Source organism: Cyclopterus lumpus, chromosome 18 (genome assembly GCF_009769545.1).
Source record: "Cyclopterus lumpus isolate fCycLum1 chromosome 18, fCycLum1.pri, whole genome shotgun sequence".
Classification (NCBI taxonomy): Eukaryota; Metazoa; Chordata; class Actinopteri; order Perciformes; family Cyclopteridae; genus Cyclopterus; species Cyclopterus lumpus.
The window spans coordinates 10337219-10351857 of record NC_046983.1 but is presented as its reverse complement, the minus strand read 5'-3'; the positions used below and the strand labels follow the sequence as shown (position 1 = coordinate 10351857).

General features: G+C 41.2%; 1 protein-coding gene across 1 annotated transcript in view; it reads right to left on the bottom strand.

Annotated features, from left to right (window-relative positions):
* Positions 1-14639, bottom strand: part of LOC117747892 (receptor-type tyrosine-protein phosphatase delta-like) — an 88916-nt gene that overhangs the window by 27884 nt on the left and 46393 nt on the right. The window contains exons 8-20 of the mRNA XM_034557393.1: positions 14369-14380; positions 11145-11414; positions 9087-9668; positions 8540-8685; positions 7816-7960; positions 5874-6179; positions 4776-4969; positions 4367-4393; positions 3745-3862; positions 2717-3304; positions 2204-2304; positions 1817-2073; positions 638-731 (exon numbers count right to left, since the gene is read on the bottom strand). Coding sequence (XP_034413284.1) covers positions 638-731; positions 1817-2073; positions 2204-2304; positions 2717-3304; positions 3745-3862; positions 4367-4393; positions 4776-4969; positions 5874-6179; positions 7816-7960; positions 8540-8685; positions 9087-9668; positions 11145-11414; positions 14369-14380 — 2840 coding nt within the window. The remainder of the gene's footprint in view (positions 1-637; positions 732-1816; positions 2074-2203; positions 2305-2716; positions 3305-3744; positions 3863-4366; positions 4394-4775; positions 4970-5873; positions 6180-7815; positions 7961-8539; positions 8686-9086; positions 9669-11144; positions 11415-14368; positions 14381-14639) is intronic.

Below are 14639 nucleotides of genomic sequence, written 5' to 3'. Positions count from 1 at the left end.
CAGTTTCAAAAAAAGTTATAATTTGCCAGAGGATTTGATTCACAAATATGGATGCTTTCCAGAATTTCAATTTCTATGTAACCCAAGGGGGAATAACTTATTTTTTAAAGTTTCCATTCCTACACACTTCTAGGACAGTATATGCTGCACCGAAAGTCTCCAACCATTAGCGTGCAATGTTTGACACTGCATATAAAGGAACGCTTAAATGTAATCACAGCTGGGAATGCATCGTGATAAAAGCTTTCACATTAAATCATACCTGCAATGCACAGAGTTGCCAAGTGTTACATACGCAGTAGCCTAGCGTTTGCATGGAATGAGAAGGGACATGGGGGCTTGATGCAGCTCTTCAGGTAATTACCACAGACACAAAGAGGAGGGGGAGGAGGGGATGGGGGTTGAGCAGTGCACTCGATGGCTACTTCATGTTCTCATTTCCATATGAACAGTGCTCTCTGCAGCTATTTGCGTCAATCAGCGAGACTCATCTCGTGTTCCTCAACGGCCTTTCCAGTTTTTAAGAAACACATCACACATCGGCCCTATTAAGAAGCTGTGAACAATAACTGGATAATAGAATATGTAATAATTATACTTTCTTATACTTATAATCAAGCTCAACCTTCAAAGTTACCTCTTCCAAATTCATCTCATCGGGATTGTCCCAGGGTTTGAAGAACTTGCCGGTGCGTTGCTTCTTCAGAGGCACAACCACAATGTAATACCCCCTGGAAAGAAAAATGTAGGTCAAAGATTACTGCCACATATCCAAAGACACAAATTGTATTTGTATGGGATTGGTCAACCCTACAACAAATACAACATTGCCCGGTGTCTGCTGTGTTGAGTTATAATAGAAGGTGAGTCTGCTTACCAGAAACTGATGAAAAAAAGAGGCATAATTAAAGAAAGTCTCTAACTCTTGATTGGGGCCATTTCCCTCTTTTTAATTTAATTTGAGCATGTTCAAAGAAGTCGGGCAACAGAGTTGCACCTCACTGAGGCCCCCTGTGGGCTAATTAGGAGACCTCTGCGAACGTAGAAAGATATACGGAATTAGAGGGATTTTCATCCCTTCATCAGGGTGGCCGGAGAGATAACAGCCTCTGCCAGAGTTTTCTGGGCTTCCTGGTTGGGCACTGCATGAGCTAGCATTAGCCAGGAAGGCCGTGTGGCAGGCTAATGGGAAACTAATTAGCTTAAGCTCTGGCATGAGAGACGGTGGGCCAAGTGCATCCAGCAAGATCAAAAAACCCAAGATGGGTTTGAAGAATCAGTCTTCAATCAGATGTGCTGCTTGGCCTTCTGACAACCCTGGGCTTTGTTGAAAGGCTATAAGAGACTTCATAGGGCTTAGAGGAGTGCGCTTACACGAGTCGGGCTGTTTCAGTGTGTAATGACTGAGGTGAAGTGGATAATACACTGAAATGTAGGGATGCATATAAATGACTTTGGAAGAATTCCCCCTGACAAGGTCAGCTATCAAGTCATCTACTTTAATTTGTTTCATTATGTATCTATAAGAAATACTAAAGAGTAATATAGACTTCAGCAATGGACTTCAGAAATAGGTCACGAATCTAACAAAAGAGACATTTTCTGCCACATGTGCATCATTACAAGTAGGGAAGTAACCAAATCAAGATAGTAAGAATCAACAGCACTCCAGGTCAATGCATTGGGTCAGAGGTCATTATTCTGTGCGCAGTAACACAGCAAATGCGAGTCAACGTGGGGGCTCGTCAGCACATGATTAAAATCATTCACATTCGGGGGGGGGGGGCAGCCTTTCAGTTTCCTCGTCTCGACTCACCTCACTCTCTCAGATGTCTGCACTGATGGTAGGTCCACAGTCACCATACCGTCCGAGTTGGTCTTGCCGGCCAGGTAGGGTTTGGTGCGGAGAATGTCCGGGGCCGTCATGGTGGACACGCGATGCTGCAGACCGCCGGCACTGTTGCCACGATTGGTCAGGAGGAAGGAGTACTGTGTCTCAGGTTGAAGACCCGTGATTAGCTTCTGTGTTAGCTTCCCATCCACCTCGACACTCTGCCCATTATCGTAAAGGATCTGTATGCCAATGAGTTGATGCTTCATGTGAGCTCTTGGTATTGGACGTTAATCATTCTTTGTGCCAAAGCATTGCGTAGGGTGCGTCAATACACATGGACATTTTGTATTTATCTCGGCGGTTGCTTACAGTGAAAGGCTGAGCAGGGTTGTAGGTGTCCGGGATTTCCCAGGTCAGCAACACTGACGTCTTCATGGCAGCTCTCACATGAAAGTTTTTTGCAAACACTGCTAAAAGAAAGGGGGAGCAGGTGATTTAGACTCAGAATATCCTTTTTTAAATATATCTACACTAGTGCTTACCTGAGAGTGTCTCTTCCTCAAAACCAGGCAGTACTACACTGAACTCAACACTGTCCTCTTACCTTCTTACCAACACCAACCCTTAAATTAATGACTGAGCTTTGATTGACCGACAGGACAAAAAAAAACAGACATACATACTTACTCCATGAGAGTTTCATAAATCATTCTTAGATTAGAAAGACTAATGGTTGGACAATATGCTAATACCAACGTCCTGTGGGTGACTCCTGCCATTTGATGCTTTCAGAGGAAGCTGCTGTAGTTGGAAAGGACTGCGCGGGGAAAAGTTGATTTTAAAAGGGAAAGAGCTTAAAAAAGGTTCAGGGACTGGTCCTACCTTGATCCAAAGGCTGTGTCCTGAATTGGACACTTGGGCTATAGGAACCAGAGCCCTTGCTGGTGAAGGCACACATTTTAATATCATAAGTGGTATCTGCCTTAAGGCCATCCAGGATGACTGTTGATTCCGGGGCGGTGATGAAGAGTTCTGAGGGACTGCGTGGGCTGTTGATGTCCTTGTACTGCAGAGCATATTTCACTATTTGGCCGTTTCGCTCTGCCAGCACAACAGGTTGCCAGCTAACCTGAATGGTGGAGGTGGTGGCACCCTCTGCTGTAATGCTCTGAGGGTAGCCGCTCGGGACATCCTCATTTGTGGTGACTTCTTTGACTGTCTCTTCACCGAAGCCCACCTTGTTGCGCGCGGAAAGACGGAAAGTGTATGACGCTCCCTTATGGATTTCTTTGGTCGTGTAGTGGTTCTCTCGCTCGGGGAACTCAATGACAGTCAGCGGATCCACGTCTTTGCGGCCAAAACGGAGGCGGTAGCCTTGCAGGGGACCATGGGTTAATGCTGGGGGATGCCACTGGAGGAGAGCGGTGCCCATGTTGGTTGTACTGACCATGAGCCGAGGTTTATCAGGAACTAAGATGGTACCAGTGGAGAAAAGGACAAATAGTTATGAATATGGAGAACCATGGTATCATATTTGCAGTAGACAGGCATTCATTATCAGTTGATCTGTCTATGTGTTGCAAGTCATTTTACTTTGGTACAACACTCTCAAAAGAGGTGAGTAAAAGACTGGGCTTCCTGCTTTTTCTCACTCCTCCTACATTTTTTATTATTTAGAAAATGCCTTGAGCGGTGCCATGTCACACCAGTGGGGCAGAGTTATTGCACCGAATGAGACAGCAATTAGCTGCATTCACACTTCACACTCTCAATGACAAGAATATCTGCCTCGCACTTTCTCCCCTTATTGCCTGCAGTTTCACAGCTTTTCAGAGGAGAAATGCCGTTTCAGAGGAAAAATGTTTAGCACTGAACCACAGGAGATTGGTCAGCGGTCGCGGTTACAGTACCTGCGCCAGTGGTGGTGATCAGTTTGGGCTTGCTGCGTGCACCGTCGCCCTTCGTTGTGTAGGCTCCCACGGTAACTGAATATGTGGTCTCAGCCTGCAGCTCTGTGATGATCATTTCCTGTAAAGATTCAGGACTTAAGTTGCAGGACACACACACTTGCTGATTTGCAAATACAAGCATGGAGCGAGCTAAAAAAATCTGATTTGATATCCAAGAATGAAAGTATGTGACGGTCAGCATATGCATCAGGAAAAAACACAACAGACACATTCTCTCAGCCGTACCGAAAATTGAGTCATGCTTGCGGGGAAAGGAATAATCTTGATCATCTTTGCTAAGTACATTTCTTGGCAAAGTGTATGTTTTTTTTTGTATGTTGCAAAAATATCTTCGTCAGTAAACACCAAAAGACTTCAAACGTTTAAGGTCAGTACTAGTGTGAGTCAAGGATTACATCTGCTTTTGTCTAAATATCTTACGAAGCTGAAATGACCCTCAAGCTAACGCTTAAAATGCTTGAGGTCTTGAACTCCTATAGTGCACAAAAGACACATGCCATTCATGCAGAGGATGACAGCGGGGGACAACAAGATTCGAAGTCTGTCAAGTTTAACTACTCACATGTTCGGTAGAATCATCATATTCCCACTGATTATGATATCAGAATATGGAGAGAAAAGAGACAACAAATAAGGCCAGGTACAGACACTAGTCACTGGTGAGAAAAATATACACACACAGTTTGTCTGCAACCACCAAATAAATGTGTATGTCGTTTGAAAATAATGAACAATAATCAAACACAGACTTGTAAATAAATATGTGCACAACTTCTCTGCACCCAGGAGAATTGTAATTAGTGACACAGCAGTTAAACGGTAACTATTTTCAATTCTGTTTAATTATTGATATGAGGAGAGTTTTTTTTTTCCCCCACTCCAATTAAAATGTTTTTCTGTAAGAGGTGAGAGAGAGAAAGCGATACTTTGTGTCTGAGAGATGTGGTGGCTGGTGGAAAAGGGTGTTGTACCTGGGCATCATCAATCAGGATGTCCTTGATGACTGGCTGTCCTGTGGGCTCCCCATTAACCATCCTGACATAGTGCACCTGGTACCCTCGGATCTGACCGTGCTGCTTGGTGGGCATCGGTGAACGCCAGATCACTTTAATTGATGAGGAGTTGACAGCCTCCACCTCAACTTTACGAGGTGGCCCGCTAGGAACTGGAGGAACACCGTGGGATAGAAAAAAAGGTCAAAATTATAGAGAACCCCTTCGCCTTCTTTTTATTTCCATCCCCAAAAGCCGTAGTGCAAAATGCTGCAGTGACAAAAAAAATCACAAAAGTGCAGCAAACTGCAACAAAGCACTGCATGACATCAATATTTCAACAATGGTAAGGGGGAAAAAACAACAGCAAAAACAGGTCTGACAACTGACCTAATCTTGAAACATTAAAAATGGGTCGAGTGGATTTCTAAAACATGGAATAAAAATGTGTTTTGCCAAAATAGAAAAGTGGAGCCAAAGGGGGGCTTCAAGTGTTTCAAATACTTGAAGCACTACAAGAATTTTGGCTATGGTGGGAGGGAAAAAAAATGAATAAAAAAATGATTCTATCACATGAGGGGAGAAAAAATATATAGAAAAACGGCCTTCAAAAATGTCTTCCACCTATTGTTATTCCCACTGTCCAGAACTTGTCCTTTTTGCCAAGTTCACAAAAAGTGAGAAATGCAAAAATGCTGCCGTTCAAAAACACTGAAGAGCATATTTCAAAAATGACAGTTGGGACTGGAAGTCGGAGGCCTGCAGTTGAAAATGTCATACCATGTGTTGAAATTGAGCAGCGTAGGAAAAAAAAAAAGAAGTAAAAAAGTGTTTTTTTTTTTTTTTTAAAAAGAGGTGCTTTTGCAAAGTGAGTCACAGTTTGTGTGGGTAAAAAAAGTGCACTGTCCAAAATGGGTCTAAAAGTATCAGATGGTGAGAGTCACTTCTATTAGAAGCAGGAAGAATGGGTAGAAAAGAGGAGGAAATTGTAGATATAGGCGAGGTTGTTAGTATTTCATTGGGTAGGTTAAGAGGGGTTGACTGGATTTTCAGCTCTTTGTTTTAGCGAACACATACCATCCTCCTCTGTGCGGATGAGCAGTGGCAGGCTTTCCGGTCCTGCCCCGACATCTGTGTGCGCAGTGACCGTCACGCGGTAATCTGTCCATTTATCCAGGTTTTCCAAAAGGTACTGAGAGCTTTCCGGTGGGATGCTGGAGATTTGACGAGCAGTAGTGTCCTCCCCTTCGGTTGCAGCGTATTGGATGGTGTATTGCGTTACGATCCCATTTTGTAATTCCATTGGGGGTGGCCGCCAACTTACCAGGATGTTGGTGGAGCTGGGGCTGTAGCACTTGACTTCCTGAGGTGGGCCTGAGGGTTCTGGTTGATGTGTTGGATTTGGTGCAGGTGAAGGGGTTTTTGTTTGGTCAGGCCGTTCATTGAGTTGGATTTTTTTTGTTGTTGTTTCAAAGGAGTTTCAGTTTGGTTTGATCGGGGTGATGATGGTGGAATTGACCAAACAAAGGAAAAAAAAAAAAAAGAAGAGGAAAATAAAATGACACAAAATGAGTAAAAAGCACAACGACTTATGTAAAACAAAAATGTATATTAAATCATGGAAAATGTAGAAAATACAGACACAACACAAAAGGCAAAAACCAACACAAACGTGTACACACTGATGATGAATGGAAGGTGCTGATTGGAAAAAGGACAGCTTTAACATATGTAACCTACCTTTGTTATGAAAAAATATATCTATATATGTATGTATAGATAAAAAAAAGGGAAAATAAAAAATCACATATCCTAATATTCTATCATTTAAATTCTAAGGTAACGTTAGAAATAATTTAGGATAAAACCATACCAAAATATATGAAGTAATATCTAAGACAAATTTGGCAAGCAGTTACCATCAATCCAAAAACATAAAGGTTGATGCTTTGACTATTTGAAAATAGAAAAATGTTGTATTTGTCACCAACCTTTCCGAAGCCTGTTGGTTTGTGGTAAAAGCCTGATTGTGCAACAGAGAACTTCCCAAGGAGACATGACTGATTTATTAGAGTCTGATAACATTGGCATGCACTTTTTGATTTCTTTCATCATTTACCTCAGAACATCTGGGCAGAGTTTGAGCTTGTATACCCACCTGATCCCTGCCTTTGGCCTTCAGAGACCTCAGATTTATGTTAATGTGCAAAGACAAACAGCTTAGTGTGCTTTAAGGGGAATCCTCTGACTGTAATCAAATTGAGTTGAACTGCACTGGATTTACTTTGATTTTGTAACAGAATCCAATGTTTCCATTTGACTTTTTATAAATCTGGGGTCTTTTTGGGTGGAAATGTTAACTACAGAGACAATACTTGCTTTGAGCTTTCTATGATATCGTTACTCCACAAACTTTCTTGATTCTAATTTGAATTGAGTACAAACAATAGGGAAATTGGGGGGAAATATCCCAAGTGGTTCTTGGCAGTGTAGCTACATAGAAAGCTCATTTTGAAAATGTCTCTACTCTTAATTTTGGCTGACATGCAATGTCAAGAGACAAAGGCTTCCTGAAATGCCCTTTCACGTATGAAAAAAAACGTTTTGGTAATGCAGATGTGGGCAGTCATGTTAATAATTCACGGCTTCGTCATTCATATTCAGTCGAGACTGTTTTGGCACAACAAAGGTGGAGAGAGGGGGTAGTTTTTGTAACCTTGTCTCCGGACTTCACAGGAAAGCCTGGGTACGCTGTCCATGCAACCTTTTTCAAAGTGAATACTGCATGGTCAGGTAACACTTGTTTACTATTTCAAATGTTTACATCTTTTCAAATGCATCAGCCATTTAAAGAAAAACCATATTCACGTTATCTGTGCTCAAAAAACCTTCCTGACATCCTTGTCATTTTTTTTTGTGTGAGGGGGGAATTTTGCAGCACACTTCAATTTAGAATGCATTTGAAAATGTGTTCCTTCCCAAATAGTTTAAACTCTGTCAGATACGGAAGAAGACCTACGTGTCTGTGGAGTGTCTGCAGAGATCTCGTTGGTGTAAGCTCCGACTCCGTGTTTACTACGGGCAGCCAGCCGGAAAGTGTACGTCGTGAAGGGCTTCAGGTCCTTCAGCAGGTATGTTGTGGTCGGCTCAAAGCTGATTCGTTTCTGAGGAGGAAGTTTGACATGTGAGCGTTCAAAGAACGGCAGGCGGTGCCAAAGAAAAGAAAAGAAGTAATAAGTATGCTGCTTTCTGATATGAATATAACATTTGACTGTATGATATCCTGAAAAAACACCAATTATGCAGTCATTTGGCGGTATTTTTTTAGGGTTCTGTACAATGGTGTAACATTATTGGTTTGATTATTGACTGCTCATAACTAGTTACCATAAAACAATACTGGACTTGTACCTTCTGCCATTTAATTGTTATATAAGAAGATATACCCATTTATTTTCGCTGTTTAATTTTTTAAAATTAAATTAGACCCACTTAATCCTCCCATATCTGGTATTATGATCATATATATAACTTGTCAATTAGTACTTTTGGTGTTGGTATTAGGAAACCACAAGAAGAATGATCATTTTATGAATCTACATGAAATATTATGGATGATTGCATGACACAATCAAACCACTACTTGGTAATGGATTCCTGTGCGATTCAGAAATGTTGTATTTGTTATAATATAAATGAAATCTAATGGTAGGCCGACTTGGGTCAAGTCAGGAACTTATTACCTCCTCTTTGTCATCCCTCTTCCTGTACATAAGTTCATATCCTGTGATTTGATTTTCCTGTCCAGTCTGCGCTGGGGCAATCCATGACAGTAAAATACTTGTTTCTGATTTGGCTTCTCCTTTGAAGTCGGTTGGTTGGGAGGGAACTGCACGAGGAAAAATAAAGAGATTAATTAATTTATCATTACATCTTGCACTATTCATTATCACCACAGTCATACTGGCACAGATGCCACTTTGCACTAAGTTACTTCACGAGGGGAAAAACAAACTTTCAGAAGGAGTAAACAACTGAGCATTTCAACTTGGATACAAATACAAAACTATTTGGAGAAAATATATTTGAGAAAAGCCAATTTAGATGTTTGTAGAAATCCTGAAGATGATCATGTGATCGCAACTATAAACCACTGATTTAGGATCAGTGACAATGACATGTAATGTAATGTAATGACAACAATAACGTGGCTTCAAAATGTTTGTGACACTCCAAGTGTATAATTGTGTTCAATCATAGATTCCGCAAATAAAAATGAACCATGCTTACCTCCCGTCTTAGCGATTATTTGAAGGTCTGGGGAAAGAGGGCCATCGCCCACTGAGGTGTAGGCCAAAACCTTGATGTTGTAGGTCTTATTGGGGATGAGGCCCTGGATGGTGACAAAGTTTGCCCCTCGAACAATCTGCTTCTCCCAGAGGTTGACGTGCTGGGAGGAATCCATAGTGTAGTAGACTCGGTAACCCATGATCTGCCCGTTGGCCTCCTCCGGTTCATCCCAGTGGATGACCGCTGTGGTGGTGCTCAGCATGTGACCTCTGACTTGCCTCGGTGCCGTGCTGGGCGCCTGCTCAGCTGTTTTGGCCTCAATGCTCTCACTGGGGGGCCCCCGCCCGATGTTGTTCACCGCCACCACCCGAAACTCGTAGTCCGAATAAGGGCTGAGGCCTCCCACGCTGTACCGAGTGGTGGCCACGCCATCGATCTCCTTGTACGAGTCCTCTGAGTACTTGGACTTGTGTTGGATGATGTAGTAGGACACCGGTTCCGGATTGCCAGAGTCCCACGTCAATGTTATGCTGGTGGCTGTGCGCTCTGTCACCACAGGAATGCCAGGAGCCTTGGGCAATGCTGTGATGAAAAGTGTTACATAAATACGAATAGGAATGCAAAGTATACAGCAAGGCTATACCTGTGGTTTAATTTATTTGATGTTATGTGTCATAGACACTTTATATTAATTGGTAGATGGTTGAATTATATTGATCACATTACTTTTCCAGCCCATTGCACTTGACACTGGTGATATATTGTATATCTGGAGTCATAAGATATATGATGTGTGCCTTCTATTGAGTGGATCCTCTTGGTGTTATTTCACTTTTCTACTTTACATTTGTAACAAAACTAAAGTTTCGTATGAACTTATGTGCGAGATTAAAGGTTGGCATACCCCATGTTCAACTGAGAGGGCTGTTGTCATTAATCTCGGATTTCCCAGTGTTTATCGCTTTAATAATTTAGCAGTTAAATTTATTGCTTTAATTCCGCACACCATGGCACATGGCAAAAGATATCATGGCAATAGATTGTCTTTATATGCCATCTCAAGTATGCTTCTGGGGGAGCTTGCCGCCAGACTGTTATATTGTGACTAATATTTCTCTGTTATGTCTAGGAAAAACTAAACTGAGGGGTGCGTATGAGAGTCATGTCCCTTGTGTGCACGTGGACATGGCGACACCAATCTGTGGTATCTTTATGGTACGCTGCTGTGTAGATATGATTACACTCAGATAAGTACCGTTCCTACAGAGGACACCAAACAATACTCGCTCCCCCCCTCCTCTACCTCTTAACAGAAATGGTGAGCTCGTGGCTCTATAGCTCTCCAGCTGAGAGATAAGAACTTCACTATATTCTCGATCTGACACGTAATGCGGTGATGCTGGTGCCAGGGCTTGTCTCAAGCTTTAAGGAATCGTCCACAGATGAGTTACCGTGGCGGAGACAATTCAATTACTTTCTTTAAAGCACTGCCCATAGTCTCTGCTTGGATATTCTATACTAATATATTAAATGCATGCAGTTAAAATAAAACAAAACACAAATTCTATATTTAAAAAGTGTGTGTGTGTGTGTATATATATATTAGTATATGTATATATATACACATATATATATATATATATATGTGTATATGTATATATATATATTTGTATATGTATATATACACATACAGTACATATACATATACACATACATATACGTGTGTATATATATACTGTATATATATGTATATATATATATTTGTACATATATATACGTATACATATATATATATATATATATATATATATTTGTACATATATATATTTGTACATATATATATTTGTACATATATATATATATACATATACACATATATATATATATATATATATATATACTGTATATATATGTGTATATATACACATTTATTGTTTAACTGCATGCACAATTGTCTGAACTAAGTCCAGCTACAGCCTTTGTGTGTATGGTAGTATTGTAGGAGCAAGCTGCTGAGCACACTGCTCTGCCTTTAAATGTGAAGAAGCGCAGCTTTACCTTTCACCGTGATCTGTGCCACAGCCTCTATCACCCCCAGGGTTGACATGGCCACACAGGTGTAGTTGGCCGACTGCCGGACGTCTGTGAGCTCCAAGACGTTCCGTCCGATTGGCATGTCGTCCTCCGGCGTAAGGTCTTCTGCACCCAGCATCCACTTGACATATGGCATGGGAGAGCCCACCGCCACACATGTGATGTTGACACTGCCGCCTGGCATGATCTCATTGTCTGTGGGTGGAATGGAGAATCGTGGTGGCACCCGGCGTACTGAAAAAGACCAAATGTGGCGTGAAAACCCAGAAAACCCAGCAGAAAAGGGAGACAACTGAATCCATTTATGGAAAGAAAGAAAAAAAAATCTGTATTCTCCTCAAAGGTTGCCAAAAGAAAACTCACTTTTAAAGATTATATAATAACATTGGTTAAAAATGAAATTGTAGCAGACAAATACAATTGGTTTCTATATAGATCATTTATGATTGCTTGGTGAAAGTTAGGAAAACACATTTGATCAAAGACTTACATATTTCAATGGTGAATGAACAACACGCGCGCCATGCATTTAAATACTGCATCACCATCAGAACAGATATGCAGAAACTACACCACGTTCTGGAGAGTCGACAGCGCTCCGCAGTTGTATGCAAAGAAACAACTTTTCGGCTGCGCGCTTCCAGCTGATGTGAGAAAATGTGCCTCCTCACATTCTCACATCACACAAACATAGATAATACACCGAGAAGTTGCGCACGCATCAAAGGAGAATGATGTTTCTCTGCGATTTTTAGGGTCTAGCGCTGTCAAATGTTAATAAAACGTCAAAACACACAATCACCCTCAACATGTCTCCCTCTCCTGCCTTTACGTTTAAAAATGGCTTTAGACTCTTCCGTCTGGCTTAGAGAATGAAAGTAGAAGTTATGCATACTTTCTTTATGCTTTTAAAATTCAATGGCCATTGAAAAGTCTAACGCTTATCGCAGTATTTTATGCAGGCCCTTAAAGCATTAAGGTTGGCTCGCTACACTTTGTTCTCTGATGGTACGATTCAGTCCGAGCCTGTCAATGAATCAAAATCAAAATATGAACTGACGTTAATTCAAATGATTTTCGACATGACTGCAGGCCTCGGGACAGTTTCAGATAAAAGGCTGAGCGAGCTTATTCAGACTGAAAGTTCTGAAATGTAATTTTACCTATGAGCATATCAAGGATCTAGACAAGCCACCCATTTATTTATAAGACGGATGCATTTGCAAAGCATATCACTTGAGAGAAGCTTTTTCAACGACTCATTGTTTTCATGATTTATGTACATCATAAGTCATCATTTTGCACGTTACAGAAGGATGCGCATAACTTCCATTGGAGTAATTAGGTGTGTAGTATACTTGTCTCTTAATGCTGGTTTTAGTTTAACTAGGATTTGTGTAACACTGAATCTTGTTTTGTTGGCAAAGTGCTTTTCATGTAATTTCACCAAGTGTTATTTAATCTTTATCAATCCGAATAATCACATCATTTGACAGCGCTAGCAGATACACATTCCCCCCCAAGAAAATATTCTCAAAAGAAAAAGAGAAAAGTAACACGAAAGGCTAAAACTTCAAAGAAAAGGTGACACTTAAATGTATAACATTCATAATGCACATGGAACGCCCGCCGAGGCCTTTTGGAGGGGAGCAATCGTCCGTCATGCATACGGAGAACAATATGTGACTCTGTGAGGGAGTCAGGGGGAAGAGGGCTACGAGGGTAAAAGAAGTGCTAACGGGGGTCAGAAGGAAGACGTGGCAGCGCACTGGGTAATGGGATGGTTTAGTCTTGGTGCTGCTACGTTGTTGTAAATGTGACTAGTACAAGCTCAAGGTCCTGGGAGAACAAAAGAAAAAAAAACACTTGAAGAACAAGACAATAACATCTTAGGACAGTAATGAACGAAAAAAAAAAAAATACAACATATTACTCCTCCTCAGGTTCTACTCGTGAGGATTTTTACGTATGTGTAAATGATGTAGATGACTAAGGGGCCATAGGTCGGTGGGACACAGACGGGGACTACTGGGTATTGTTATAAAACATTTAGGGAGAATAGGAAGTAAAAGTCAAGTCAGTGTTACTGCTCATGGTGTTGTAAATAGATTCCTGTTAGTTCATTTATTCAGTTCTTTAGCGAAAGCTTGAAGCTGTTCTGGAACATGTCACTTTTAAACGTGTGGATCCATATTTTCAAACACACTGGACTCCCTGTGACTCTAAACTCGTTACTTGTGCAGGTATGTTCGACGCAATTCCCGCAGTCTGCTTCTAACTCTCTGGAGAGGAAAATCTAGGGGAACTGCTTGCATTATTAAATACAACGTTTCTCTCCCTCAATATTTAATTAATATCCAATTGGATCACGCTCCCCACAGACATAATATTACCCTGCTCATTTGAATATCATTACATTTGTCAAGTCTCGTGGATGACGCTCTGAATACATCATCCCTTCATGACTTCCTGTGCGGAAAACATCCGAGTCAGAGGAAGTGTGTACTCTCTGAGGGTAAGGTTATTTTTACAGCTTGGCGCTTGACTTTAGTGCCCATTTCAACAAAAGGATTGATTTTGCTTTCACATACTTTTATCCCTGAGAAAGCTCAATCGTAGAGAGAGCACCACAGGGACAATTTTAGTGCAGTGATGCATAAATGGCTCTATGTAGTGCTCATCTGCATCTATGTACAACAGCCCTTATTAGGCCAAGAGCCCAATCAGGGACGTGACATTACGTCACATTAGTTTTAAAATTGAACTAATTGAATTATTACAGTTATGTTCATTTTGTATCCCATTGACCTCTTGTGTTGGTGAGTCATCAGAGGAACCAAGCAGGAACACTGACAGGGTAAGGGTTTCGGGGTAAGGGCAGAGCAAAGGGGATGACCAGCTCAAGCATTAACAGGTGACCATGCAAATAGATCCTCAGAAATGTGCAAATATCGTCCCTGACCACCCCGCCTCAAAGATGCAAACATGCACCACCTGTTGAAAAGTCAAGCACTCCGACAAAGACCAGGGGCATTCTCGATGGCAACATGAACATTGAATGAGTGACAAAGATTTTTTTTAAAAAAGTGATATAAATAGAGGTAAAAAGACATTTTTTTGTTGTTCTTTTTTCGCAAACAAATGAAAATATTTATGTTTTGTGTTAAAAAAGTGAAAAACACACCAACCTTCTCGTAGCTCTGAGGGATGTAGGGAAATTTGATGCAGAACAAAATTAAATGAGGAAAGGAGAAAAACAAGGGAAACACAGAGAGTAAAAAGGCCATGTTTTAGGTGTTCAAATGCTACTTAAACAATTCGAAGGACCTTCTGTTCGCCAAGGTGCAGGTCGCCCCTTGTATCGCCCTGGTCTCCAGATAAGAAAAAGCCAAAGTCTGACCTGTCTAAGCTCAAACATTATGAATAAGAGGGATTGTTTACTTTTAATACAAATTTTGC